This window comes from Camellia sinensis, chromosome 12 (genome assembly GCF_055761805.1).
Source record: "Camellia sinensis isolate YWXY chromosome 12, ASM5576180v1, whole genome shotgun sequence".
NCBI lineage: Eukaryota > Viridiplantae > Streptophyta > Magnoliopsida > Ericales > Theaceae > Camellia > Camellia sinensis.
This window is the reverse complement of record NC_138972.1, coordinates 127,637,826-127,663,902: the sequence shown is the minus strand read 5'-3', so window position 1 is coordinate 127,663,902 and position 26,077 is coordinate 127,637,826. Positions and strand designations below refer to the sequence as shown.

The window sequence follows — 26,077 nt, the reverse complement described above, 5'->3', positions numbered from 1 at the left end:
TGAGGTATGTTGATGTTCCGAGATGCTTCAATTAATGCCGAGAAGGTGGGTAGCTTGTGATTAACTAGAAGCATCTTGTATCCGTTCAATGCCCCTTTCAACACAGATTTGGACCAAGTAGCTTTCCTCTATAGCTTTATGATAGTCTACGGCTTTGTCTTGAAACCTTTTCACATATTCAAGAATGTCTTCACCTTCCCGCTACTTTTCCTTACATAGGGTAAGTGCGGTTACCTTCTCAGCCGCTTGAAAGAATTTTGGTGTGGAATTTGTTGACCATCTCCTCCCAACTCCGAACAGAGTTTGGGGTCAAGTTAACATACCAACTATATGCTCGGTCGATGAGGGACTTGGAGAATTCTCTCAGCCGGAGGACGTGGTTTGAACCATGAATACCCAGAGTCTCAATGAACCGCACAACATGTTCTCAAGCATTTCCTTGTTTGCCATCGAATTTGATGAACTTCGATACCGTGTACCCCTCCGGGTATGGATAACTCAACATCTCGATAGGATATGGTGGCTTGACATCCGGATCAGGCAAAGAGGGTAAAGTTTTCTTGCTTTGTTCTAGCTCGAACATGGCTTGCATATCTGCAAGGGTGAGAAATTGTTGAGGGAGAGAACTTGATGGTGGTATTTCCAAAACTTGGCTTGTAGACCCGAGGACTGAACTTGGAGCGACATGGCCATTTGGGTGTTGAGAATTCATCATCAATGAAGACGCATGACGATATTGGCCATCGACACCTATGGATATGTCATTTGGTGATGAGACGTTGTATTGGGTCCCATAAAGTTCATTGCACGCCACGACTATACTAGGTTGGACTTGCAAACTTGGCGTCGGAGCCAAAGGAGACCCACTCAGTATATGAGTAGAATTTACAATCGGTAGAACAAAATTAGGTATAGATGGAGCACCTTTTGTAGAGAAATCTCTGTAGGCCTTCCTTGACCTTCCACATGCGCTGGAACACCATTCATCGTGCCGGAAACTCCTCCAACCACCGATGGACCATGGCTCAATCCTCCAGGTGCGTGATTTTGCGCTCCATGGGCCACAGGTTGGCCATGACTTGTTTCTCCTAACACTTAATTTTGCACACCATTTTGTACAACTTCAGAGAGAATTTGGGGTAGATCTTGATGGTTTTGACCATTTCCAACATTACCATGAAATTGTTGATGCTTGTCAGTGCCGACTTGACCTCCATTTGTTGCTGGTGGTGCGAAATTTGTACCCATCACCAACATGGTGTGGGTGAGATTTTGAAGGATTGTGAGAATCTCTTGTTGAGTGTTGTAGACACCCCATTTTTGACCGCCCTTAAGACTTGGGCACTACTGATGGTTTACTTGGTGGTGAAAGGTGTGCAGAGCAAAGGTTCAATTTCTTCGACAAGGAGAGAGTCAAATCCTAACTTCATACCCTCTTTGGACCAAAACAATCTTGATCAAAAGATTTTAGACCTTGAAACCCTCTCTTTCAAAATGTTTTGGAAATAAAGTTCCTATGATGTTCCGATGCTCGCATTTCGTTAAATGTTGCGCTTTTCGATAAACCGAGCAAGGACAAAGTGGAAATGAATGAAAGAGAGGTGAAATCTCTGAAAAATCTTTCAAAACACCTTGCTTAGGGGTTTGGAGTTGAAGAAAAGAGGAGAAGAGGGAAGAAACCTAGTTGGAGAAGAAAATGGGCATGAATCGCTAAGAGAGAGTCGAGCAGCCCTCGCTAAATCAGGCCTATCCTTTTGAATACTTGGATTTCAGCTATGAGGCCACCACCATTGGAAAGCTTACTTCTGAGGCTTCATTTTTCACTTAAGAATCTCCTAAAGCCGTGTCCGGATGGGGGAGTTATGATTGGTTGAAGTTGGGCATCATTTCGGTTGGACCGAAACTGAGAAACCTTCACTAAAAAAGGGATATCTCTTATAACGCATGGAATTTTGAGGTGAGTCTGCCAAATTTGGAAAGAAGACTTCTGGGGCTACAGTTTAGGCTCAAGAATGACCTAAAAAGGAGTCCAGATGAAAGAATTAGGCTTGTTTCAAGTCAGGGACCAGGACTGATTTTTTCCATCGGCCTCTATGGAAGTGCATCGGCCACAATTTGACCTCATTGGCCATAGGTCGGCCAAAGTGAACCTTATCGGCCAATAATGATGGCCGGTCTGCACCAAAGATGGCCGGTCGGCCAGAAGTGCCCAGAAAGCCTAGAATTGGCAGATATTTCTCCTCCAGCTGTTTCCAGCTTATGCTACCTGTCCCCAATCAGATATTTTCGACCAAAAGCTTTTTATTTTGCCATATATGAAGCCAAATATCTCATATTGAAGGGAGAGAACTTCTTAAGCAAGTTTGGAAGCTTCCCACTTTAAAAAGTCCCTCTCTCTCTAGAAATTTCAGAGCTAAATCTCTGCATCTCTCTCCTTCTCTTGCCTTTGTGTGCATAACAAGAGCTATACTTGGAGATATACCTCTCCTTTGCCTAGGCACCCTCGATCAAACTTAACTACCATTGGGCTGAGGTTCTTTGAGAATCATTTTGAGCTCCAAAAGCTGGTTTTGACTCAGAGTTTGGACCTGTTTTGCAGCTGTGCTTCATGGGTAATCATCTCTCTCTTTTAAGTTCATTTTGTACACTATCTTGGCCAACTTTGCATGCTTGTTTTACCACCTTTGCAAACTGTTTTTGGTTTGGTTTTGAACTGAGAAAATCTCTTTTTTTCAGTCCTAAAAATGATGGTTGATGCCTATTTTGTGTTAGGGGGTTGTCTCTCCCTCTTGTTCCTTAGCTTGTATAGCTTTTGAGCCATCTTCTAAGGCCTTTCAAAAAAAACTTTTCGTGGCCTTTTAACCACTAAAATCCAGAGGATTTTCAGTAGTAAAAACCCTGTTTTGAGGTCCTAAATGGGTAGGGGTTGTCCCTCATTATCTTCTCTTATTTGCATGTCTTTTTGGCTTATCAAATGAGCATGTGTTTCTACTATTTTGAGGCTTAGTTCAGGCATTTTTTTGTGACTTTTAGGACCTGCCTTAACTCTGTCTGTGGCTGATTTGGTCACCTCTTGCATGCTTATTGCATTTGTAGTGTAAATCCTCTTTACTAGCCTTATATGCCTCATGAAGTAGCATGTTTGTTAAGCATGTATGGGCTCCATTTCAGCATGTTTTTGGTCATTATTTAGCATGTCATGACTCTGTCTAAAGTTGGTTTGATGGCCTCTTGCATGCTCTATGCACTTGTAGTGCATTTTCATTCACTAGACTAATGTGTATCATGCTTTTGATCATCATTCTAGCATGTTTTTGGCTCGACTCTAAAAAGATTTTGTTCATGTTTTAGCATGCTCTAGGTCTGATTTATGTTGTTTTGGTCATGCATGCATTCCTCTGTATAGCCATGGTTCAATCTAGCTCATTAGCTTTGTGTATTGAGTCCATTAGCATGCATTACTTGGACTATTTTCATGATTTGACATCATTTGAAATGAGATTTTAGTACATATAGTGTGGCCATACACTTGCATTTGTCACTCTTTCCATGCTTTGGAAGGTTGGTGCTTTATGCCTCAAACATGAGCCTATATACATGCCTTTTTGCCTAAACTTTTGGACTACCATATCAGTGCATTTTTGGTGTTATTTTGATATGCCATAACTCTGATTTTAATTAGTGAAATCATTTCGTGCTTGGTTTGATAGGTGTAGTGCAATTATCCTTATTGGCTTTGTATGCTTCATGCTTTGTGCTCACCTTTCTAACATGTTTTGGCCTCATTCCATGCATGTTCTAGCCTTGTTTTGGTCTGCCTTGGAACTATTTTAAGTCACCTTGGCCCTTTGGGGCTTGCTTGTTATGGCCATAGTGCAAATCCCTTGGCTAGTTTTAAACTTTGAGTCCATTAGCATGCTATGTTGATCATATATGCATGATTTGGCATCATTCCTTGCATGATTTCATAGCCTATTTCACTGCCACACTCACACATTTTGTACTTCTTCCATGTTCTTGAGAGTTGGTGCCTCCATGCTTGGTTTGTGAACCAATTGACTAGCACACTTGCATATACTTTTGGACCATCATTTCAGCACTATTGGCCACTGATTTAGGTATGGCTGAGGTCTGTTCATTTTGGTTTAAGTCCATCTTTGCATGTTGTTGCATGCTTGTCACATTGCATGTTGTTGCATGCCTGCTGGTTTGCATCTTGTTGCATGCTAGTCCATCTTTGCATGTTGTCATATGCTTGTTGTTGGCGTTGTTGTTGCATGCTTATTACATTGCATGTTTGCATGTCTAGGTTGTATTGCATTTTGCATACTTGTTACATTGCATTTCGCATGCTCATGTTGCATCGCATAACATCTCCATGTTGCATGCATTGCATTGTGTTTGGTTTGGGTGTTAAACCAAACACGAAGAACGAGAGACGTTTCATACTTGAAGTAATGAAACGTGCCTCAATTCTCGGTCGTCGACACTCTTGATCCAACATGATAAAGTGTGAGGCATTCATGTGTTTTTTGCATTCATTCCATATTGATTTGTGCAATTCGGCCTCTTTGGCCATCATGCATCGAAATGCGTGATTGATGGCTCGAGATTCGAACACTACACTCCTTTGAGTCTCAAACATGATAAGGGGTGTAGTTACACAACATTTTCTTGCAAATGTATTGCCATGCCCTTGTTTGTCCTCTGCTGCAGCAAAAAGGAGCAGTCTGCAAGAAAGATGGCCGATCGGTTATCTGCAGTGCCGATCGGCTAACAATATTTGGCCGATGGACTAAAAACTGGTTGATGACCCTCATCTCTTGGCCGATGGCCTTACCTCTTGGCCGATGACCTCTCAGCATATCCATGAGGTGGATCAAAAGTGTTTAAGAAGTTGGCATAGTTTTCAGCAATCTAAAACAGTGCAAACCGAGGCAACATGAGGTATGACAACGGATTTCCAAGCAAAGCCGACCGAGCATACATCTCTTCATCGCCTGCAAGGCCATTTCAGTATTCGTGATTAGTTAGTGTAATTTAATCATTTAATTGGTTTTGTAATATTCATTTAGCTTAGTGTAGCTATTTGTTCCAATTTGGATTGTAATAATTAATTAGTTTGTTAGTTAATTAGTTTTGGTGTTGTAATAATTAGTTTAATTAGATTATTAGATTAGTTAGAATAACTTAGCGTAGCTAGCTTGTATTATTTATTCGGACCCTCCGTTGAGAGAGCGAATTTTGTAATAAGTGTGCGTGAGTGTATAAATGTCTTCCAACCCCACGTCTTTCTCCTTTTTACTTAACCGCTCACAATGGTTAGTTTTAGGTCATATTTCAATTAGCATCCTTAGGCTATGCATGTTTGCATTATTCATCTGTATTGCATGCACCGGGCTCGGCGCATTATACTAACTGCATTGTATTTCAATTCCGACTTGAATACATGATTATCAAGTTGCATTTCATATGCCATTTTAGAATAACCGAGCCTATTTCTAGTTACATTTTGCATGTGTTGCATTAGCCATCTTAACATAGCTAAGATCATGCATTGATTACTAACTAGCTATTGTTTTGGCTCGGAGTACTAGGCAAGCTTTGTGTTGGAGTTCTTGAATGGCTTCAAGGATGAGAGGTGAGTCTTGAACTTGAGTCATTTCATCACCACCATTGGAAGAGCCTTGTTGATGAGTCTCATTATCTGCCATTTTTGTCGGTGTTGTATGAGTTCTCGTTGAGACCATTAACCAATCCGCCTCCCCAACAGAGTCGCCAAATGTATGAGAAATTTTAAGAACGTCGTTGAAAAATTCGAAGATCTTCGAAGATCCTTGAAGAACAACTTCGAAGTCTCTAGAAGATGATGGGAGACTTAGATTCTTCAATAGTCTCAACTTAGGAACACAAGAGTAAAGGAGATGATGAAGAAAAGAGATTGGGTGAAGAAGAAGGCAAAGTAGCTAGAGAGAGAATAATGGCAAGGCTCTCCCATGGATCTCCCACTTTCACTCTCAAGGTTGATAATGTAGAAGGGAAATTAGTTCTTTCCCAAGAGTTTTCTCTCTAAAATCCATCCCTTGTAAAGCTATGGATGGGTGCTATTTATAGGCACCTCATGATATAGGATGGAGCCCATGTACAAGGCACATGGGAAATATTCTCTCTAACCACCTTGTCCGAGGAGGTGACCTCTCCGAGGATGAGGAAAACCCCGAAGAAGAGATCAACCTCTCGGCGAACCCTTCTTCTTGGCTACACCTAACCAATGATCCCCAATCATCCTAAAGGGTCAAGGGTAGTCCCAGAGGACATCCTGCCGCATAAGGGTCAGGGGTAGTTCAAGAGAATGCCCTGCCGCAAATATTGTCGAGTCTCAGAGACCCCCTAGATCGTGCCACCTGGACCCGGGTATAGGCTAGTTTAACCGAAGAGTGAATTTATCTTCACTCACCGTCCTCGGGATCGGGTCCTTTGTTCGAACTCCATTACGCCCATGGTTCTGGTGCGTAGATCCCGGAAAGCTCCGAGCCCGCAAGTGTTTTGGGACTCATTAACGGAGCGACTTCTAGATTGCGTATGAATCCGTTTGAAGCCAAGTGCTTCGAATCTCTAGGTTCGTGGATCCGAACCCTTTCGAGTCCAAATGCCTCGGATCTTTAGGCTTACTCAATACTCTTTCGAGTCTGGGCCCGGGTAAGTCTCTAAGTTCGTAGATTCGAACCTTTTCGAGGCTTAGAGCGATTCAGCTCGTTTGATGGCGATAAATCCGAGCCCACTTATTTTGGACTTGCGATAAATTCGGGCCTACCAACCTTGGACTATTGGGCCTAATTAATTTAGTGGGCTCAAATTAGCTCCTCTTACAGTTTCCAACCTTAAAGACTACTACGAAAAATCCAAAACCGGAGCAATATGAATTGAGTTGCAGCATTCCAGTAACATTCAATCATTAGAAAATCGTATCACCTTACAACAGTATCTCTTTCAAGGCATTGGTAAACAACACATCAAATCTTTTAAATGTGTACCAGCACGATATAAGGGAAATTTTATTTCCACATACTTAATTGTCTCAATTCACATAATTTCTCAGTACACATACTTTATAATTTAATTATTAATTAATTGTTCAATCTACGCACTAAATGTATCAATTATAGCTTTCACTCGTACCATTATACACACACCCCTTCAACCATCCTTTCACACACACTGCTACCACTACAGTTTGGAAATTTGTAAACTCACAGTGCTACGAGACTCACAGTGAAGAACTTTGCTCTATTGAAAACCTCCATTCCATTGAAGACCTCCATTGAGGACACAATTAAAGAGACTCTATTGAATGATCATTACTACTAGCTATGGTCTTTAAATAAACCGTTGAATGATTGTTGGAGGGGAGGGAATGTTGGAGAGAAAGACACATAATTAATTTGATGATCCCAAAAGATATGAAAATCTGATAAAAATGGTTTTATGGTTTGCAAGAAAAAGGCCACTTGCCCTATTTCTTTGCATGATAAAAAGAGGAAAGAGGCATTTAGCGTGGCCACTCCCCCAAAAAAAAAAAAAAAAGAAGAGAGAGGCCACTCAAGGTTAATGGAAATGAAGAAAAATAAATAAAATAAAATAAGGGTACAGAAAAAAAAAGGAAAAAGAAAAGAAAAGAAAAGAAAAGGAAAGGAAAAAAGAAATAAAGGGGTGAAGAAAAAATAAAGAATAGTGAGTAAAAGGAAAAAAATAATTGAAGAATGCAGATTGAGGAATGGATTCTGTTAATAAAAATAAGGAATGTTATCCCAGATAGGCAACCCAAGAGGGGGGTGAATTGGGTTATTAAAAATTTCACAATATTAAAAATAACACAATATTCAGAATTTTAATAAATAAAAAAAACATAATAACAATTAACAATATAAAAGTAGAAGAGATAGAGAGAGAAAATCAAACACTGCTATTTATAGTGGTTCGGCACGCCAGGCCTACGTCCACTCCCCAAGGAACCTCCTTGAGAATTTCTTTACTATCAATTGAATAAATACACCACCAAGCTTGTGGATTTGGCACAGGACTTACTCTTATCTATTGAGCCTCACTCAACAATAAATGCCTTACCCTTACAAAATCTTTCACAAAAATAAGGAATAAGAATAAGTGGTAATTGAACCCACTTTTACAATAATTCTCTCACAAAGAGTAGATATGAAAGTGTAAGAACAAAAGCTAGACTTAGATCTAAAAGTGCAAGAGAAGAATACAATTTGGAGCTCACAGAAAATTTTCTCTTCAAGTTCTTGATTTTTCTCCACATCCAACACTTCTATTTATACACAAAAATATACCCGTTGGACGCTCCTTGCTGACGTCATGGCTTACATAAGCACGCTCCTGACGTCATGGCTTACATAAGCACGCTCTTGATGTCATGGCTTACATAAGCACACTCCTTGATTTTAAATAGTCAGCAAATGTTAATAATTAAAAAGATAAAAGTAAGACTAATTTTTCCTTTTCTTTTTGTTTATTTATTTATTTTTTTTAAACATGGAGCCACCGTTTTTGTAGACAATTTAATACAAAGTTCACAACTTTTAAATAAACAGATGATTTGCTCCATCTATATATATATATATATATATATATATGCATATATAACTCCATCTTTTTCTTCTTGTTTGATTATAATATGATATAATCAATTTAGTGTAAAAAGTTTAATAGCGCACGTGATGTATTCTATTTATATTATATGCATTATATATATAATGTTCTAATCAAATATTTGCATACAGAAAAATCTCTTTAATAATATTTATGATGGATCTGAAAATATATGCCCTCTTTAAAATATTGTATATGCTGTAGAGATTTTAAACTAAATATATTCTACCACTCCATATTAATTTTGTCAACACAAGACAACCCATCAATATCAAATTTGTCAAAATAATATAATTAATCAATTTTTAATTTGGTCAAAAAGTGAATAGTGATCAGCCTCAATTTTCAAAAAGTGAATAGTAAAGTTTTCAAAAATATTTTTATTTAACTAATATTTAACATATATATATATATATATTCTTTTAAAAAGATAATATTTTGGGTCAAATACATATGTATATTAAAAAATTTAAATTGTTACAAATAATATTTTAGACATCATCAAAATTAAATAATATGATTAACAAGGAAAAAATACAGAGCAGTTTCAATTATTATTTCTATATATATATATATATATATTTGGTCTTTGAGAATTTCTATACTATTTTGTGTATAAGGATCCTCTAGAGTGGAACCCTGAAGTGATCTCCTAAAGTGAAAGAATCCAACGGCTAAAAATAAAACTAACCAAAACGACGTCGTTTTGGTTAATAATTTGAAAATAAAATAAAATCAACTTTAATTCAAAATTCCCTTCATATACTCGTAGGTATAGCAGAAGCAAAAGGTGGGAGTGCAAGAGAGAGAGAAGAAGAGAGGCGGGAGTGCTGGCGTCCAGCCATCACCCCATCGTTGTCCTCATCGTCCTACCTCCGCCGAGCCCTTGCTCTAGCCGATTGAAGAAAAAATATAGGTATTTACAGTCATCTTCTAAACAAAATATGATAGCTTGTTTGGACCCTCATCTTCTATTACAATAGCTTGTTCTTCATATACTATATGTGGATATTTTTCATTTAAAGAGCCCTGCCACTTGTGGGCGTAGTCATGGGCATGGACATGTGGATCACATGTAAATATCTTAGCGTTGATTTTTTTTGTTGGATATGGTGTTCATGTATGTAATATTGAAAACTTTTCATATGGATGTAGAAAATATTGTTGTGTTCTTTGATCATTGGAGTATTTTGAGTTGTATTTCTATTGTTTTGAAATGACAATATAACTAAAATGGTGCTGATTTTTTGGTGAAATGTTACTCAAACATGTTGCTAAAATGGTGTTGAATTTTGGCTGAAATAATCCAGATTTTGTTGCTAAAATTTGTGTTGAATGTTGATGAAATTTTGCAGTTTTTTTTTTTTTTTGTGAAATTTTAGTTGAATTGTTGCTAGATTTTTTGGTGAAATGTTGCTCAAACATGTTACTGAAATGGTCCCAAACCAAATTTCAAGTGTTCTACAAAAGCCTCCCTCCACTGAAGATATATGTAAACCTATGATGTATCGAATAACCCAAACAAACAAAAAGCAACCATTCTTTCAAAGCACCTTTTTATATATATCAATTGAGCACTTCAAAAGGTTTGCTAATATAATCTAACTCATTTATCAAAGTATTGGTTTCCATAATCAACATTACAACATTGTGCATTTCAAGCCAACCATCAACTTAATTTACACTTAAGGGATTGTTTAGAATGTTCTAAATTAGTGCACTTTTAAACTTGTTATGAAATATGGATTATTTTTGAAGTGATGTGGTAGAGAGGTGATATAACTTAAATAAGATGATGTAACTTAAATAGGATAGTGACTTTTTGACTTTTTTAGGGTATGCCAAACCTAGCCTTAATATTTAGTTCACAAAAGAAGAAGTCCAAATCCGAACTTAATTTATACTTAATATCTAAACAATAAAAGAAGAAGTCCAAATCCAATTAATACTATTACAATGGCGTAGTGTAATTTTTCTCGAAATTGTCTAATCTCTATAACCATTTGTTTACTTTATTTCTTAAACTTTGTAACCATCTCTTTCAGCTCACCATCGGATACAATTAGTTCGTTGACCAAATGGTTGATATTACAATTTTCGTCGCTTTCCTCCTTTACCATCTTCAACCATTGACGTTGTTTATGTAAAGGCAAAGTATACCATCCCTGGATTTTCCTTTGACTCTGAAATCTTGAATGCTGCTCTCGCCCGCAACGACCTTTTCGATTTCTATACTGAATTTCACTACTATCACTCATAAATGCATTTGATGTTGGCATTTTTTTACCTGAAATAACAATAATGGAACAACAATAGAACAACAATGGAACAACAATATTTACGCATGACTCTATAAACAAAATTAAAATTTGTTTTTGTCTGCAATAAAAAAACGTAACACACAAATATCTGTTTAACTACCAGTGCACTGAAATTTATAAATTTCACAATTGGAGTATGTAAAAAAAAAAAAAATTGAAACCCAACAGTTTCAAAAAATATCAAACAAGAATATTGTACAAAACATAATTCTAATATACAAACAGTATAATAAAACATATAATAAATTTTATGTTTCCAACAAAACAATTACAGGCATTGAATTGAAAATTTATAAAACAAACAGATTTTTTGGGTGAATAAAACAAACAGATCTAACAACAATGAGCAGGACTCAAATCGACTCTCTAAGAATAAATTTTAAATAAATCATATAAATAATTTTCCTTTACCAACCGATAAAGCAGCAACTCAGGAGAAATATTTTTCCAGCAATATTCTGCGAAATCACCAAGAGAGTACCAAAACTATATAGCAAACATATCATACCCATTTAGAGAACACATCAACTCCCAAGCCCAGTTCTATAGCAGGATAATTTCAAATAGAAAAAGATAGAAGAAAGAAGCAACTCGTGTTGTAATCAATGAAGCCACCAAAAGAAATGCCGATATCTTGTGCTCAATAAGCAACCCTAGTTGCAATCAATTCACCAAAGTAAAGGCCTTTTCTAGCTTCTATTTTCCTATTCAACAATGTCCTATAAAACTCACCCAAATGCCTTTTTCTATCTTCTTTTTTCCTATTCGACAATGTCCTATATTGACACCAAGCATATGGGGAAACAACATTGAATGAAACTCACATGATTGATTCTATGACCACAGAGAAGTCAAAGTGAAACGGCAAAAACTGACTTTGGAACATTTGTTGCATCTTTCTATAGCCAATAAGGAAGTCACAATATATATTCAGCTAAACACATTTTTCTGGCTTATTTTGCCTATTTAACAGTACCCTATATGGACATTGCACACCACATGACCGAATTCATATGACCACAGAGAAATCAAAGCAAGATGACAGAATTGATTCTGAAGCATTCATGTAAAAAATCCCAAATCAAAACCCTAAAAACATATTTTTTGGTACATGAAATACTGCCTTTGAAGTTCAGATTTTTACTCTACAAAGGTAGCCAAGTTCAGATTATAGCTCATTTTTACGTATCTAAACAACCAATCGCCTAAACAACAAATGCCTTCAAAGAAAACCCTTCAATCTGCTTTTTTCCCCTAATTTTTGGAATCAAAACCCTAATACTTTAAGTTTGGAGAACGAACGAACCCATGGCTTTTTTCCTTCAATCTGTTGGAGTATGGCGAGCAGCGGCGTGACAGCTACACATCGAAAGAGCTCCTTCTCTCAGCCCTTTTCTTTCTCTGTGTGTGTGTGTGTGTAATGCTTCATATCGGTAGAACATCGATATTTTGAATTAAAACTGCTTTTTTTTTTTTTTTGAAATTACTCACCAAAATAACGTCGTTTTGGTGAGTCTTATTTTAAGCTGTTCGATCTTTCACATTAAGAGATCACTTCAGGGTTTCACTCTAGAGGATTTTGATACCTATTTTGTGAAATCTATTTTGAGTGTTTATTTTACATGGATAAATTTGAATGGGTGCATTCATAATTTTTCTGAATCCAAATGTTGAGTTGTCTATTTGTTGCTTGAGTTCGAACTTCCATTAGTTTGCAACTCTTCCATATCAAAATCAAGTAAAAATAGTGAAACTAAATACGAAAATGATATAAATAATAAAGTATAAACTTAGAGATTAAGGCAATATGAGAGATGTTTTGAGAGTATTGTTTTGCAAGCAATAGAGGAGTATAGAGTGTATAACAATCAATGTGATAATAATGGAAAACTAGAGTTTACTTTTTTTAAACTCAAAAGGTGTAAATTAAGATTTTTTTGGGACAAATTACAAACACCCCCTCGAGGTTTGGTAAAAATACAGATTCCTCCCTGAGGTTTGAAAAATTACAAATTGCCCCCTGAAGGTTAAATTTTCATAACAAATTAGGAGAAATTAAGAGAAAATCTGTATGAAAATAAAAATTTCAAGAGACAATTTGTTATGAAAATATAAACCTCAAGGGGTGGGATGTAATTTCTCAAACTTCAGGAGGGAATTCGTATTTTCACCAAATCTCGAGGGGGATGTTTGTAATTTGCCCATTTTTTTGTGTATAGAAAATTTTTCATATAATATTCTATTATGGTCATTTTTATTTAGAATATAACTGTCATTAAATTAATATTTCATTATGTGTGTGCCGTGAGCTAACTAGGTATGTGGAAATAAAATTTCTCCGGTATCAGGCCTTTGATTTTTTTCCCTTTTGCTTCTTTCACTGGTGCAATCTGGAAGGGCAGGAAGGTCTTTCCACCCATGTACTCTCTCAGCACTTCTGGTATCTCCACGCCATCTTCCCTCTGGTAATTCTCAAGGATGCAGCACATAGTCCTCTCTGTTGCTGTGAGGGTAGAGTTCAACAAGTGAACAACCTGCTTAGCCTGCTCATTGCTCTGCAAACACATTTGCAAAGAAACAGCATTTATACCACAATCCATCAACCAACACCTCAAAAAAGTGACAGCAAGTTGTGGAGAGGACTTGCATCTTCTATTGACACAAGTTGAACATATTGAATCAATCAATTCAGTTTCTTTCTTACCACGTTGATGTATGAATGAATCCATTTGTTTTACTCACCCACATTTGCATAAGGATATATCAATATTTTAATGGAGAATTGGGAGCCTTCATTATAAAAAAACATAATAACATCTACCTTTTTCTGTCCATCTCGAAACTTAATCTCCTGGACTAAAAGTCAGTACAGTTTGAACAAGAAACAAGTTCTCTGTAAGTGCTGGATGCAGGAAACCATCCTCCCAAATCATACTTCTTTGCAGCTGCATCATTCAAAGCACCAGAAACAATAGCCACAATTTGATAGGGTAGTTTTAGCTGAAATAGAGAGAATTATGTCATACTTATAGGAAAGAAAAATACAATAATTAAATAGAGAAAAATTAATTCGTCATCAGCAGGGGCCCATATATAGGACCCTGCATTTTTTTTTTTTTTTTGCGTCAAGTGGCAGACTTCTAGCATTGACCAAACAACCAATTCCAAAATCACTGATCTTAAATGACATTACAAAACCTGGCAATATAATCTATATGAGTACTATAAGAAACATTATCAAGCATCTCCAGATAATAAATTAAAAAAAGAGGATAAATTACAAATACACATCTTGAGATTTACTTAAAGTACAAATCGTCCCTGAGATTTGAAAGATTACAAATATCCCATTGTCAGAATTTTTTATTTAACAAAATTAGCTAAAAAAAATGAAATTCTCTCCTATACAATAATAAAATTACCTAAATTATTAATCGAAATATATTTCTAACATCATTAAAATTGTTAATTGACTTGATGATTTATTAATAAAATGGGTAATTTGCTATGAAATTTGAAACCTCAGGGGATAGAATGTAATTTCTAAAACCACATAGAGTGATTCGTAATTTAATTAAATCTCACGAAATGTATTAGTAATCTAACCCAAAAAAAAATTAATATAACGAAGAAATAACCAAAAATTATACACATCGTTCCCCTAGAATTCTGAGAGCAGCAAAGCTCTATACCATCTTGTAAAACTCCTCTGAGTTCGTTATCATTTCCTCGTGCATGTCCCAAGAGTCATTGCCACTTGGACTAGTAAGGCAAAACAGCTCCACCTCCTCAAACTGGTGAACTCGGAAAATCCCAAGAGTATCACGACCATGAGAACCTGCTTCTTTGCGGAAGCAAGACAAATATCCAGCAATCTGGTAATTCATCCAACATAAATTCAACAAAAAGCAGCCACTAAAGATTTATAACCCAAAAAATAAAACATAAAAGCCACCATCTAAAAAGCAGAAACACTTCTAAAAATGTGCTGTGCCCATGTTCAACGTTGAACGCAGACACTCGTCGGACACACTCCCAACACATACCAGACACATGTCCAAGCATGTCCTACTATTTATTAAAAATGAAGTCATTATCATTTTCATGTATATATAAAAATATTTATATTTATTTGTTGTCATGTCATATCTTTTTAAAAATTGTCAGTGTGCTCATATCATGCCATATCTGTGTCCATGCTCCAACATTCTTCAGTAGGCAACTACAATTCATGGAAGTAAATAATCTTATTGGTAGCTGTGGAAAAAGTATCCAATCATCTAGACGATAAGCACATAGTGGCTGTTCAGCAGTAGCAATCAAATATTTGTCATCTCCTTCACCGGTTAACTGTAAAAAAATTAACTAATCAGGCATCCTCTTATTAAGGTGAACTAAAATCACAGGAGAAGTATTTTCAAGTAGCATGCTTCCAGCTTCATTTGCTACAAGACAAACCTTTCTATGAAGCGTACCAACATTTTGTTAAGCAAAAAAAGCTAAATACACAAACCCTTGCCTATAAATCTCATTTGAAAGATACAGTTCAATAGATACAATTTGAAGCATCAAGAAATGAACAATCCCATGGAGAGAAATTCTTTGCACAGCCCTAGTCATTCAATGCAACGATTTATTTCTTTATTCTGCAATTCAAATTTGGTTTGAATTGAATTGAACTCGATAAATCTTCATACATGTTTCACGGACTTTGATAGCATATATATTTTTGCAATCACTTGATATACTAATGATCTCAAAAACATTGCATATGTTACCTTGTAAAGTTCTTCAACAAATTGTGCTGAGCACACTTTGCCATGATATCTTTCCTCATGAAGAATGGAGTTTGCAATGCAGTGTACCCCCTTTACTCCAAAAAATCAAGACCAAAATTGATTAGAGCTTGATTAAGGCATACACCATCTCCTTTCAAATAGAAACCCCTACCTCCAGCACCTAGATGTTTCGAGAACATTTGCATTAGCATCCTAATGAACTTAATAACACATAATTATAAAAGAATTGCATATGAGAGAATCTAATAAGCACGGATACAAACACAGAATGAATACAACAAAAAAAAAAGTATATTTTTTTTTGCTATGTATTTAAATATTTACATCTACAAGCAACTAAAAGACATTACACCTCCGATCAACCATTATAGTCAACACAATACATTACAATAGAGTGAAAACACAGCCTCGATTACACAGCAGTTCAAGCTGGTACTCGTATGTTTTAAGAGCAAATGTCATTTTACCGCCAAACTATCCCTGGAAAAACAATTTGACCCTGTCCTTTTAATTATATTATATATCAATTTTACATCCAAACTATTCTCAATTTGATCAATGTGACTCATGTCATCACCTGCCGTCTATAATAAAACGGAATCCCTTCATTTTACCCTCCAAACTATCCGTTAAAACTCAATTAGACCCTGAACAGAGGGTTTGGGGGGTAAAATAAAGATTTTTGTTTGATTATAGACAGCATGTGATGGCAAAGGTCACATTGATCCAAATCAGAATAGCTTAGGTGTAAAATTGTTTACAGGACAGGGGCCAAATTGACATTTTAGTCATAGTTTGGGGGTAATATGACATTACTCACATTTTAATCATCTTAACATCATGTAGGAACATTTTCTTAAACAACCAGATAAAGCAAACATCCAACTTAATACCTTTATATCTGCAATTCCAAGAAGCTCAACAAGGTCAACATGATTTTTCAATTTGAGTTCTAACCGTTTCTCATCCCAAGATCAAATTATGGCATTATTTGCCTACAAAATTAATCAAAGCAAAAAATAATGGACCCATTTTTTCATAAATTTAAGACAAATAAAATTCCATCCATACCTCACCATTGTCAACTGGAACTGAATCATGTACAAGGTTTCCAATTATTTCCAATTTTGAATACGCGGCTGCTCGAGCCTCTTGAACTTCTGTTTCTTTTTCTGCTGTCAATTTTTGATTCTCCTCGGTACTTCTAATCACTTCACTAGCATCTCCACCAGACTGTTTAAAATCCCAAGACCCAAGGGCAAAGAAAAAAAATGTCAATTTCTACATTGAGTAGAAACTACTAAATTCATTTCTAAACCAAACAACCATCATCTGTAAGCTCCAACATCCAATTTGTGGTACGAAATTATGAAATTTAGAAAAATAAAACATGGACAGCTCTGGCGTCCAATGTCCAAAAGTCCTATCTAACTGTGTAGATTTTTGAGAAAAAAAAGCTCATATAGATAACATAACCCATGTGTCTCATTCCATCCAATTTATGAGAAGACTAAAGTGCAGTTTGTGCTTTGCCCCCTGACTCCCTTAACTAATGGATGCTTAGATACCTACCACAACTGACTCTGTAAAGGGCATGATGGAGGATAAAAACAACAAGAACACAAATAGACTGGTCATTAGCAGGACAGTTAACCCCAATATTTGATTCGTCAACCATGCTGATAAACCCATCTTCAAAACAGTAAAGTCCAATTGGTTGGAAGGAACAGAGGGAGAAGAAATAGAGTCTGGAAGCACTATACCTCCAGGCTAACCAAGTCATTCCCTCCAAAAGTGGGTGGAAAAAAGGGGGATGACTTTCCTCCCTTCTGGGCATTTATCCTCCAAAACAATCAGCTCTTTTTTTTTTATTTTTTATTTCCCATGGATTAATGAAAAAATCAAAGAACACATTTTCCCTTCTTTCCTTCCTTCTCATCTAAACCAAACATAAGAACGGTAAGCAATTAGTCTTTACTCTTTCCTCTTTCCCGAGAGGTAGAGTTTCCAACTCTAATATCTTTCCTTCCAATTTTTTCATCCTCACATCAATGGAGTTTTTAATCACCAGTGTCCAACCCCAAATTCAAATTTTCCACAGTCCCACTTTACTACTTTCTTCACGTCTTGCAGTATTTAAAAATTAACAAAAAAAAAAATTAAAAAAGAGTTGAAAATTAATTCAAATGCTCACATGTAATGAAATTCAAACTAAGAAAGCCCATTTTACCAAAATTCAAATGAAACACAATAGTGCAAAATTTTAAGTTTAATAAATTGTCCACGATTCAGTTTAAATACACAACATAAATCCATCCATACATCCATACATACAATACAACCATATAGATATTCAGTTTAAAAAGTTCTCTATAATTTGGTTTGAACATGAACAACAAAGTCCCAAGTAAAAAAATCAATCATAACACTTACAATCTTTAATTTGGCGACTTCTTCGTTAATCTTGTTAAAATCTTTCCTGAGCCCATCGTACTCAAATTGACCTAAACAACCATACGAAGTTCCGTCATCATAAACACAAATATTATCAAAACCTAAACTCATTTAAAAAATTCAAATAATATTTTTAAAAAAAGAAAGAATAATCGTGAGAGAGATTTAGTTACCTGTTGCCATTCTTTGTCAAGAGCAATGACCTCATCGACAAGATCGACGTTTGCGAATCTCCGGCGCTGAGATTTGCGTATAATTTCTGGATTGTGACCCTAATCTTCCCGGAAAATATTTATGTCCACCATTTTCTCTCTCTCCAAACAAAAAAACCACAACAAATCTTGAACCAACAATAGCAAATGCAACGGCCTTCTTGGAGGCTGAAGAAGAATGGTCTCAGCGCTCACTCGCAAAGTCGAGTATGTAACTTTTTAGGGCAAACTAGAGGATCACAGTAATTTACAGTATACTTGGGAACTAAAATGCTCTCCATTGTGTATAGAGTAATTACAGTATACACAGTAATTTACAGTATACTTGGGAACTAAATGCTCTCCATTGTGTATAGAGTAATTACAGTATACTTTGGAACATCGATTGCCTTGTGTTCGCCCAATTGAAAAAAATTACTATACACTTATCTGGAAAAAAAATTCAAAAAAAATCTAAAATTTGATTTTGTAACCAAATAAATTATAAATTATATTAATTTAAAATTTATTTTTTAATTTAAATTTTTTGTTCTTTTTTTAAAATAAAACCAATGAAAAATTAGTCATGAAAAATTAGTCTTTTAATCATTAAATTTAATAAAAAAATATATTTTATACATTTTAAAATTTTATTTTTCAGTCAATTTTACTTAACGAAAATAATTAAATATTTAAATTAAAAATAAATCAAAATATTATAATTTAAATTGGCAAAATTTAAAATCTATTACTTATTTTGCTATAAAACTCAAAATTTAAGATTTTTTTTTTTTGTGGTAATTATCTCTAGATATTTACATTTATGTGACCTAACAAATATTTATCATACCAAAAATATTGTTACATGGAACCAATCACTTACACATTATATGATAGAATTTATTATAAAGTATACGAGTTCACTCATATTGTTTCACACACACACACATATATATATATATATATATATAAATATTTTTAAGAGTGTCTCCAATTTTTCATAAATTTTATTATCTAGTTTGATTATAAATTTGATCCAACTTTTTTTTTTTTTTGATTTGATATGAATTATTTTAATTCTTTTGCCAAATTTTCATTAAAATCTTATTAAAAAATTTCTTCCAATGGCAAATTTATCATTGCATCAAATTATTTCCAATGTTTTATCTTTTAAAATTTTTGTCAAATTCAAATTTGATGAGTTTTTAAATTGATAAAAAAATTACTATTTATTGATTTGATAAATATTTGACAAAATTATTGTAGAGTTGGAGATACACTTATCTGATTTAGTTATGTTCTTTGTTTAGTTTGGATTTAAAAAAAAAAAAGAATATTATGAGTTTTTAATTTGTAGTTTTAGCGTTTTTTTAAATGTTTAAAAGTTATAAATTTTGTATACATTTTTTTTAAAAAATCATTGAATACAATATTTGGTGATTTTTTAAAAATACTTTTTTCACAAATATTTATATTTTTTAGTGTATCTATATTTGGTATATTTACAAAATAAAAAAAAATATTAAAAAAATGGAAAACAGAACAATTTCATTTTTATTTTATTTTTTTGAAAAACAGAACAAACCAAACATATGTTAGGTGAAAAAGTAGAAGAAGAAACTACTAGATTGTAATAAACAAAACCTTTGAATTTTTCATTTTTAAATAATTAAATTTTGAAATGATTCCAATTTCGATAATTTGTCCCTTTTAGCTATAAATTTAGGATTGGAGTCATATGTCCTTATTTTTTTTGTCCTAACTCTCTGTCCTATTATTTTCCTACCACTACGTGTTGATTAAAATTTAAGATTCAATTCGTCAAGTAATTGTCAACATTGTAATTAAATCAAGCTTTATGATCGAATCTTTTATCTGATGTTTATTTCCTTGCCTTTTCCTTTGACTAGACAACTCTATTAATTGATCATCGATCTTTGTTCATCAATTTTTTTATGCACCACACTTCCATATTTTCCTTTTTCTACTACTATCCTCTTTCACCAAATTAATTTTTAAAGCTTGTTTTTGGAAAAAATAAAAAAGCTTGTTTTTGGCTTATTTTTAAAAAGCCAAAGCTAACTTTTATTTGAACAAAAAAACCATTTGAAAAGTTAAAAATAAATCAACAAAGCAAATTATCAAAATACCCTCACATGTATGAGTAAAACAAGCACACAAAAAAAAAAAAAAAACAAAAAAACAAAAGAAAAAAAAATTGCATGCGGGTAATGGTCAATTTACCAATTTGCAAGTGATTTAATACATATTAAAATAATTTTAAAAAGAAGTAAAAACGGTACTTATTTCCATATTCCCAAATTATTTTTTGAATAAAAAAAAGGAAAATAATAAAAAAATTACATTTTCTCAAAATCGGCCTAAATCAAAGATAGCCAAACTCAAACCTGTTAACTCAAAAATTATAAAAATGAATCTTTGCCAAAAAAAATAAAAAATAAAAAATAAAAAATTATTGGGCATTTTACTCGGGTTTGACTCCCTAGTCTTACAAATCAAAATTGACCAGTGCTTGACATCCGCCAGTATGATCTTCATCGAAGGGCTACGATTGGCGGACGCCACTCTCACAATTCCAATCCAATTTAATCTCCCTCTGAAATTACACATTTTGACCGCTTTATCCAGTCACCAAACCCACCTACTCCTCACTTTCTCAACCCCTCACTCCCTCTCCACTCTCCACCGTCTCACCCGGTTCCCAGTCACTCCTCCTCTCTCATGTCTTCTGAATTTCGAGCGAATTTCTATACCATTAACGTTTCATTTCATTTCATCCTAATTTCAAACAACATTTCTCTCTCTCTCTCTCTCTCTCTCTCTCTCTTCCCCCCCCCCCCCCTTCACATCGGCGATGGAGTCTTCGTCCTCGACGCGATGGTCTGCTCTGCTCTTCTTCGCTGATCGGTGAACGATTTTCTGTTTTTCGAGTTCAGTACAGATTGTCTTTTGTGGATTTTCTCTCTCTTCACTCATTCAGTCTGGGCAAATTTCTAGGTATGTTTGTGTTTATGAGTTTGTTTCTGTTTGATTTTTAACTTTCTGATGAATGATTTTGATGCTATTTCAGTTCTTGAGTGACTTTATTTGTGTTGATTTCTTGATTGTAAAGAAAAATTTGTCTATATAACCTGGATTTGTGTTGATTAGCAAATAGATTAACAGTAAAAATGTTATCTTTACTTCGATCAAAGTTGTTGTTGTTATGTCTCTTGAGTTTCAGGGTTTGGAACACGAATCTCTTTCCTTCCATGTGTTAAAAATTAGATTTTGACTTGTTTTTTCAGAGATCTATCCATTAAGAGAGCGATTTTGGGATTTTTATTGCTTTATCTGTCGATTTTTGTTACCATTTTTTGTTTCGTGCCTTTGAATCTTTGTGTTATATATTGAATCTTTTTTTTTTAATGTTTTTAATTTTACTATGTACTTCTAAGTTTAGATGGGTATTATTAAAAAAAAATTAATTAATTTATGAGAATCAATACACCTCATAACCCGAGTTAAGTACTCAATATATATGTACGTAGGTTTGGACTTAAAAATAGATGTTAGTTATCTGTCTCTGTATGTATGTTTTGTTAGAAGTCATTGTTTGAGATGCCTTTTTTGAATACTGGAAATAAGTTTGTTAGAGTTCATGATCAGTGTTAAATATTCTCCTTTTTATTTTAGTTTTTGGGTGGAGGATTGATGCTGGAGAATCATCATCTGTTGTATCTTTATTCGTCTCAGAAATAATGATTTTACTAGATTAGAATATTTGGGTGCTAGACAGGATTAGTATGGATTTCTTTTAGATTATGGTTTCTCACTCCAACTGGTTTGTATAATTTCAGATTGATTCCCGGTTAACCAAAGGTGATACGATCCGACACTCCGTTGCCTTCTTCTTCCCCCAAGAGTACAAAGTTAACTAAAGATATGCCTAACCTGACAGGAACACCGAAGATAGAAATATCTTTCTCAAGTTTGCTGGAACTTGCTGCAGACAATGACATTGAGGGATTCAAGCAATCTATTTTGTGTATTGCATCTTCAATCAATGAGACGGGACTCTGGTATTGTCGGCAAAGAGCATCAAAACAGATGGTACTTGAGTATCGGACACCGTTAATGGTTGCTGCTATGTATGGCAGTGTTGATGTTGTAAAACTAATACTCTCTTTATCCGAGGCGGATGTAAATCTTTCTTGCGGCCCGGATAAGAGCACTGCCCTTCACTGTGCTGCATCTAGTGGATCTGTCAATGCTATTGATGTTGTCAAGCTGTTATTATTTGCTGGTGCAGATTGCAATTCAATTGATGCCAATGGTCATCGCCCTATTGATGTTATTGTTGCTCCTCTGAAGTTTCCATACTTGAAAGATGCCCTTGAAGAGCTCCTCAGGAATGATGATTATGTTCATCTACCGGACATGAAGGTCTCCTTAAGTGGTGAGAAATCTAATTCATCAACCCCCTCATCATCCCCAGAATATGATCCCTTGTCTTCTGTCGAGGATTCAACATCATCACTAAAACATTTTTCGCTCAGTGATATGCATGCATCTCCTGCACCAGAGAAGAAAGAATATCCAGTTGATCCTTCTCTTCCAGACATCAAGAACAGTGTCTATTCTACTGATGAATTTCGAATGTTCTCGTTTAAGATCCGGCCTTGTTCTCGAGCCTATTCTCATGATTGGACTGAGTGCCCTTTTGTTCATCCGGGTGAGAATGCCCGAAGAAGAGATCCAAGAAAGTTTCATTACAGTTGTGTGCCTTGTCCAGATTTTCGTAAGGGGCAATGCAGACGTGGGGACTTGTGTGAGTATGCTCATGGGGTTTTTGAGTGCTGGCTGCACCCAGCACAGTATAGGACCCGCCTCTGCAAAGATGGCACAAGTTGCGCTCGTCGGGTCTGCTTCTTTGCTCACACATCTGAGGAACTCCGGCCGCTATACATGTCTACAGGGTCGGCTGTTCCATCCCCCCGATCGTCCACTTCTGCTGCTACTGTCATGGATATGGCTGTGGCATTGAGCCTTTTGCCTGGTTCTCCCTCAGCACCCATATCTCCTTCGGGAAATGCTATTTCGCACCCGTCTGTTGCTTGGCCACAGCCAAACATCCCTACTTTACATCTTCCTGGAAGCAATCTCCAGACAAGTCGTCTGAGATCATCTTTTAATGCCAGGGACATTCCCACCGAGGAGCTCAATATGCTGCTAGATTTTGAAGTTCAGCAACAGCAGCTCCTAAATGACATGTCGTGCTTCTCGCCGACACATCTTAGAAAGTTTCCCATTCGGTCAAAAACCCTGACCCCTTCAAACCTGGATGAGCTTTTCTCCACAGAGGTCTCATCTCCTCGATTTTCCGATCAGGTTGCACCTCCAGCAGTTTTCTCTCCATCACATAAAGCTGTGGTTCGAAATCAGTTCCAGCAACAACAGAACGTTTTATCTCCAAACAACACAAATCTGTACTCTCCGAAGAACGTTGATCACCCATTTTTGCAGGCATCATCATATCATGTTTCATCTCCGGGGAGGATGTCACCTCGAGGCATTGATATGCAATCTCCATTTAGCCCTAGACTATCTGCTCTTGGATCCAAAGGTGCAGGGATTGTTGGTTCTCCTGTGAATTCTTTGTCGAATTGGGATTCCCCAAATGGGAAAGTAGATTGGTCTGTTAATGGAGATGAGCTGGCTGGAGTTCGCAGATCATTTTCAGTTGGACGTAATGGGGAGGAGCCTGATCTGTCGTGGGTTCAGTCGCTGGTGAAAGAATCACCACCGGAGATCAAAGAAACTTCAAATTTACCAGTCTCAGGTGCTACATCGTCGGTTGAGGGTTCCGATTTGAACTCAAATGAAAAACTTGATCATGCAGTTTTGGGAGCATGGCTAGAGCAGATGCAACTTGATCAAATTGTTGCTTAGTAAGTGTGAAATTATATTGACCGAGCAAGTTCAAGAGAAAAAGGAAAATTTACATTAGGATTAAGAGCAAGGGCAAAGTTAAGAGCAAGGGAAATTCATTTTTATCTATTAATTATATTATATTATTTCGAGAGTCAGGAAGGTACAAGGAGGCCTATCTGGGTCATTTACAAACATCCAACTCAGTTTAGGTGCTTTTTATTTTCCAGATTTTGAAATTTAGATTACATTTTTTTTTTTCTAACCCCCAGTTCTTTGGTTCTTAATATAGCTAATAGCTTATATGTTTCATTGATATGAAACTAGGAGCTCTAGGTTTCATTTTAACTCATATAATTATTATAATCTCATATAAATTTCCTATTTGGGGGTTATATTAGTTTAACCTTTTTTTTTTTTGGGGTTGGGGGGGGTGGGGTTGGAGTTTGCACTGCTGGTTCTTTTGACTAGGTCTCTGTTTAAGCAAGAAAAATGAGGATGATGATGTGTACCATTTGTGAATGAATTATTGTTGGAGGCAGAAAGTGAGGTTGTGGGGCATTTGGTTCCTTGATGATGTAACATTGAATTAAAGTTTTTATCGTTATGAATATTTCAAAATTTCATATATGCCTCTTATTCTTTTGTCATCTTTGGTTGAACTCTCATTTGCTTTTCTTTTCCTTTTTCATGCGTTTGTTTCTCTGTTCCTTGTTTGATTAGCATGTGTGTTGCATGTGTAATAGGTGGATCCCAATAGTGGGAATGGTGTGTTGAAGGGATTGCTTTTGGATTCGTTTCAAATCTTATCTTTTATCTTTAAGTTGTGTTTAGATCAAGATATTGATATTTGGATGTGAGATGAGAGGAATGAATTTTTGAGAGATGGGACTTTTAAGGTATCAAGTACCCATATTTGATGCTAACCCACTACTCTCTCAACTTGTTGGTCCTTTACAAGAGTGGGTGATTCTTTCATTGTGGTTTGTGGGGGCCAGCATATAGTGATTTATAGCATTTTTTACTCAAATCTTCTAAAATTGATTTTTCTTTTCATTTATTTTTGTTAGAAGCTTTGGTAGCAAAGTGATATTTATAAATTTGATCTCTAAACAGAAACACTCTACTTGATTTGCGTAATTTATTGTATAAAGTTTACATCTCTCGCATCTCATAATTGCTTCATCAAATTGTTGAAAGGTTTTCATTTTCATCAAATTGCCTTAAATCATAGAGACAGAGGTGAGGCCATGTCAAGATATTTGGCTTTTGCGATGGAACTTGATAAATTATCAATTTTTGTCTTTTTAAAAATTGAAGTAAAATTTAAAGTATCGAGTAGAAAAACTCTTTAAGTAGGAGGAAAATAAATTACTTACATACGATTAAATTTTTTGAGTAATTAAAAAAAGGGAGTTTTTCTTATTAGATAAAATTTAGTATCTTTTCTTTTCTTTTTTAATCCAACCTAAAAAAAAAAAAAAAAATTAATTTACTATATTTTTTAATCCAACCAAAAAAGAAGTTTTCATTGTAGCTTGCTTGGCAAGTAGCCCCCTACTTTTGACAAGGTCTTGAAAAGAAAATCAAAATAAAGATTAGGCCAAGTTGAGGTTGAAAATATGAATGTTTGGGTTAATTTTTTGACTTTTTATGAAAAATGTGTAATAAAAAATTGTAAAAATTAGTTTGTAGGGAAAAATTAGAATTG

At 35.2% G+C, this 26,077-nt stretch overlaps 2 protein-coding genes across 27 annotated transcripts; one reads left to right on the top strand and one right to left on the bottom strand.

Moving 5' to 3' along the window:
* Positions 1-10,548: 10,548 nt before the first annotated feature.
* LOC114312283 (serine--tRNA ligase-like) lies at positions 10,549-18,859 on the bottom strand. Of its 26 annotated transcripts, none has more exons than XM_082897665.1 (9): positions 18,418-18,854; positions 18,224-18,294; positions 16,862-17,023; positions 16,684-16,785; positions 15,770-15,950; positions 14,684-14,866; positions 13,813-13,991; positions 12,298-13,546; positions 10,549-10,957 (listed from the first exon to the last, which is right to left on the bottom strand). In XM_082897665.1, exons 1-4 carry the CDS (start codon positions 18,425-18,427, stop codon positions 16,765-16,767), a joined length of 264 nt encoding a protein of 87 aa, XP_082753791.1. In that variant the 5' UTR covers positions 18,428-18,854; the 3' UTR covers positions 10,549-10,957; positions 12,298-13,546; positions 13,813-13,991; positions 14,684-14,866; positions 15,770-15,950; positions 16,684-16,764. The 26 variants fall into 23 exon arrangements, with proteins under 26 accessions (XP_082753791.1, XP_082753780.1, XP_082753800.1 ...); XM_082897654.1 differs by having other exon boundaries at positions 14,684-15,341; positions 18,418-18,845; XM_082897674.1 differs by having other exon boundaries at positions 16,867-17,023; positions 18,418-18,845.
* Positions 18,860-21,108: 2,249 nt separating this feature from the next.
* On the top strand, positions 21,109-24,429 carry LOC114312269 (zinc finger CCCH domain-containing protein 30). The gene is made up of 2 exons (XM_028258484.2): positions 21,109-21,453; positions 22,296-24,429. Exon 2 carries the CDS (start codon positions 22,381-22,383, stop codon positions 24,385-24,387), a length of 2,007 nt encoding a protein of 668 aa, XP_028114285.2. The 5' UTR covers positions 21,109-21,453; positions 22,296-22,380; the 3' UTR covers positions 24,388-24,429.
* Positions 24,430-26,077: the final 1,648 nt, after the last annotated feature.

Bases quoted from the DNA above. Each gene is read 5' to 3' on its own strand.
- LOC114312269 (XM_028258484.2), top strand. From the start codon at position 22,381: ATGCCTAACCTGACAGGAACACCGAAGATAGAAATATCTTTCTCAAGT.
- LOC114312283 (XM_082897653.1), bottom strand. From the start codon at position 14,878: ATGAATTACCAGATTGCTGGATATTTGTCTTGCTTCCGCAAAGAAGCA. The intron at 13,992-14,683 runs GTATAGAGCTTT...TCTCTATTTCAG, and splicing joins CAGAGGAGTTTTACAAGATG to CTAAAACTACCCTATCAAAT.